We start from the raw sequence: 4,415 nt of genomic DNA on the forward strand, positions 1-4,415 counted from the left end.
TACTTGGGCTAGACGTCTGTCAATCTTGTTTATCTTTTCAAAGAACCAGCTCTTCGAATTGTTGATTCTTTGTATTGTTTTCTTTGTTTCACTTTCATTGATTTCTGCCCTGATTTTTGTTAAGTGATGTAAAAGGGGGGGGTTTGGGTTTTTTTTTTTTTTTTAGTTCTGTTTGTCTTACGTTGCACCCAATAATTCAAAGCTATTCAGCGTATTTTCCTGAGTCAGGAGCCTGTGAAATGAAAATACCACAACTGTCATCAAGAACGATGGGCAAGATCAACACAGATGGCAACAGTTGGGGCGGTGCTGGAGACTTTGATTTAGCATTGCCTGCCTGCAAAGGACCACATTTTCAGAGAATTTTCTAGTGCTGGACTAATGTGCCATGTAGGAGGAACTTTCCTAATGCTGAAGGTGAGAGAAACCTGTAGGACTTTGCTTGTTGCAAGAATGGATGACCTTGCAAAGTGTCCCAGCACTAGGACCCAAAGCCACAGGCTATGCTTAAATCACCTTTTGAGGGCAGGATCCTGACAGTCATTTATATTGATTTCATCATTTCTTTGGGGGGGGGTGGATAAGTGTGGAAAACTGTAAAACTGTTGAATGCCTAGATAATTTTTATTGCATCAGTAAGCCTGGGTTGAGATAGTCTGACATTGCAGGAATCAAGATTTGTCCATGTGTAGATTTATACCGACTTCTTTAAAGAAGACGGACAAGGATGGGCCCTTCTTAAGAGAGTCTTCTGTCTTGTGCAATAATTTGAAATATTGAAACTGAAGTCTGAGTTAATCAGTCTCCACTATATGATCTAAATTTCCTTTTCATTTTCAAGTACATGATTAGCATGAGGTCCATTTTCCTTCACCCGTCCCCAAAGTAGTTCAAATACCAAACATCAAAAAATTTTAAAGCACTGATTTCGCCCCCCACACACACACCCTTCCTAAGCGGCTTTAAGAACGTGCTACTCCTTGGTCATCAAATTACTTAAGGATCAGAAACATATTCTTTTCTTAATATGCTCCCAAAACAGACAGAAATGCGTTCTTTTCATAATGTTCTACAAAATAGAGTCATTAACTTCACTGTTATGTCTAAACTGGTACTCTCAAACTCTCCCTGATAGAAGGGCGAGCAAAGTGCCAAAACCAGCAGGAAGCTTTAACGCTGTTGCTGGAGGGGCTTGTCCTGTGTTTCTGCCTAGCAGAGGTGCCCACTGGGCCACTAATCACAAAGCTCTCATTTTTGACAGAGTTCTGGCGAGGAAGATTCTCTAAGTGAACCAAGATCATCTACCAAGGTACCTACAGCTAAGTATGAGCCCAGACTCCCAGCCATTGACCAAACAGCTGTCAAGCAGAAACACAAAAGTACCATGACTCCAAAAAAGCCCAACAAAGTGAGCCCCAGCAAACCCAGCACTCCAGGTGAGTGACTGCTTGATTGAAATTCACCTCTAACATCCCTGTCTTAAAGATCACAGCAAAAGATGGGATTGCCTAAGCCTAGGGCTTTCCGAGTGGCTAATTCAGGTCTTGGAAGGCCAATTAGCCTGTATAAATAAAATTAATTTCATAGTAAAACATTCTCCCACTACCCACGTTCTTAACTCTCCACTTCCCGGACCACTCCTTGCAAGTGTGGCCTTTTCATCTTCCTCACACTTCAGGATAAAGGCGTCTGGCCCCAGGTATCAAGTTTTATGACTAAGGCAAGAGGAGCTTTCAAAAGCATGTGAATGATATAATTTACAACCAGGAGTAAGAGTCATAAAGTCCTCCAGTCCTGGGGTTGTCCTCTCTGGGAAGAAAGGGAACTTGATAAATCCTCCCTTTTGTGCAATTTGGTAAATAATTCACTCTTTAGCTGCCTTTGAAGCCAAGGCCAGTCTTCTGCTCGGGGCAGGAGTGACATCATAGTATCTAGCAAGGAGCAAAAATCAATGGGAAAATTTAGAATCCCTCAGGCTCATCACATCAAAGCCAACATCTGTAGGACAAACTCGGGTACTCTGAGAACTGTACATAAATTGGGGTAACTAGGCAGAAAGGTCTGCCTCCTGGGAGCAGATCCAAACTAACTCCCCAAGAATTCGTAAATAGCAAATCGCGTGCAATTCATTAAAATCCCAATCACAGCTTCTTCCTAATCCTAAATAGCTGCTGTCATGCAACCACTGGACTGGTTAAGACACAATGCATTTGTAGAAAATGGCAGCTTTCACTCAGATTAACCACCCACATTTTCTTGCTTTGATGAAGTCAAAACCAAAGTGACTTCTAAAGCAATGGCCTCTCAGGCAAAGCTCCAACTCCTGTTCCTTGTTTAATCGGGGCAAGGGGGTTGAGGGCGGGGAAGGATGAGAATTAATTTCTCGTTTGAAAGACTTTTAGGAATTAGACTTTTAATTCAACTATCTTAAGGCTGAAGTAGAGCAGATGAAGTCATTCTGCAAATATTTCAAAGTAGAAGTTGGGATGTATTGAAACGAGAATGATTTAATTGCAAAATTTGGGGAGTAAGTTTAAATCGTGCAGCTCCATTCATTCAGTACAATATTAGCCTTCTTGCTGAAACCTGGTAGCTGTTTGCTTTGTCATCTGTGGAGAAAAGTCATTAAAATAGACCATTGAGGCCCACTCAATGATTTGGTTTGTCTGATTAATACAGATGCTTTTCAAACTGAGCAAACTCCATATGGAACTTACAACACTGACAAACAGGGAATTAATTCACTTTCCATTCTATAAAACATCAAATTTGAAGAATTACCAGGCTGAAAAACACCAAGGTTTAGAAAAGAGATCCAAGTTGGCAAAAAGGATATCTTTTTCATCAAATGGGAGATGTACCTTGTAGTAAACCATCTTTATCATCATCTTATGCCCTAACTGGTGTCCAAGACCAATACAGCTGTGAACACATCTGTCACATCTGTGTGAGGTTGATGTCAGTGCTGTAGAAGTTGGGGGTGGGGGGGTACAGCAAACTGGGATGTAGCTCAGTAGTAAAGTGCTAGCCCACCCTGCACTCATCTCTAGATTCAATCACCAAGCACCACAGGAGGAGGAGGAAGGAATTGGAGAGGAGGGAGTGGAGGGACAGGAGGAAAAGGGGCACGAGGAGGAGGAGGTAGACCAAGAGAAGAAGGAGAAGAAAAATGGCGGCTAAGGCTAGGTGCAGTGTGCACATCTGGAATCCCAGAATTCAGAAGGCTGAATCAGGAGTATCACAAATTCAAGGCCAGCCTGGGCTACATAATGAGACCCTGTCTCAAAAAGAAAAAGAGAGGAAGGAAGATGAGGAGGAAGAGGAGGCAGCTAGCTAAAATCAAATCACTGGTGGGATGCAAGCCATTGGTTTTAGGAGTATTGATTCTCTTAATTCATAATTAGTATAGCAAAATGAGAGTCTAAAGACATGACAAAAATGTAAGCTGTGTCTGCTCAGGAAAAATCAAGCTGGGGATTGGTGACAAAGCACACAATTCAATTCAGATAAATACCCTGCTATGAAAGAAAAGCGGATTTGGTTCCTGGACTATCTGAACACTGATCTAATTCACTAGCTGAATCCAGTTTCCTGCTTTTCATTTCTGTAGAGAAATATTTTCCTAAAGTATTTAGGGGTGACCCAAAGTTGGCAGTGTGTCAACAAAACTTCTTTCCATGTCAGACCTAAGCAGAATGGAAACATGGGACACAGTACAATCCCTTTGTGACATCTGCCTATCAGGCTAGCCTTCCCACTACACCGTGTCATGCCATGTCGGGCTTTCCCCACACAAAACAATGTAACTGGAGAACTTGTCTTGACTTCCCTTAACTCTATATAATGATAGTCTATATCACAAAAAAGTCTTTGCTTGTGGGTGAGCTTCCATCTAGAATCCCTGGCATGGCTGTTGACAACATTGGACTATTCCATACCCTCTACACATAGGTTTATCCTGGAGGAGGCACCACATTCTCTCTGTTGAGGTTCAAGTTCACATTCCATAGAACTGTTTCTGGATGAGTGGACCCCTGATGTTCTTCCCATCCCTCTTGGGACAGTGGTAGTTGCAGTTTAGGGGAAAGGGCTTTGAAACCCCAATGCTTGACATAGCACCTGGCCCCCATTTCTTATTTACTGCATATCTTTTGGCAAGAAATTTCTCTGTGCCTCCGTTTTGTCACCTATAAAGTAGAGGAATGAGTGTTAAAAACAGAACCTATCTGCTGGGATTAATGTAAAGACTTAATGATAAAGTATATGCTTAGGCTGGGCGTAGTGGTGCACGCCTTTAATCCCAGGACCCGGGAGGGAGAGGTAGGTGGATCTTTGTGAGTTTGAGGCCAGCCTGGTCTACATAGTGAGTTACAGGCTAGCCAGGGCCACATAATAAGACTCTGTCAAAAAAAATT

General features: G+C 42.3%; 1 protein-coding gene across 3 annotated transcripts in view; it reads left to right on the forward strand.

Moving 5' to 3' along the window:
• The window catches only part of March10 (membrane associated ring-CH-type finger 10), a 99,788-nt gene that overhangs the window by 37,772 nt on the left and 57,601 nt on the right, over positions 1-4,415 (forward strand). For all 3 annotated transcript variants that reach the window (XM_008821878.2, XM_008821879.2, XM_008821880.2), the window contains exon 3: positions 1,262-1,436. In XM_008821878.2, the coding sequence (XP_008820100.1) occupies positions 1,262-1,436 (175 nt within the window). The remainder of the gene's footprint in view (positions 1-1,261; positions 1,437-4,415) is intronic.

This window comes from Nannospalax galili, unplaced genomic scaffold (genome assembly GCF_000622305.1).
Source record: "Nannospalax galili isolate Female #2095 unplaced genomic scaffold, S.galili_v1.0 scaffold1128, whole genome shotgun sequence".
NCBI lineage: Eukaryota > Metazoa > Chordata > Mammalia > Rodentia > Spalacidae > Nannospalax > Nannospalax galili.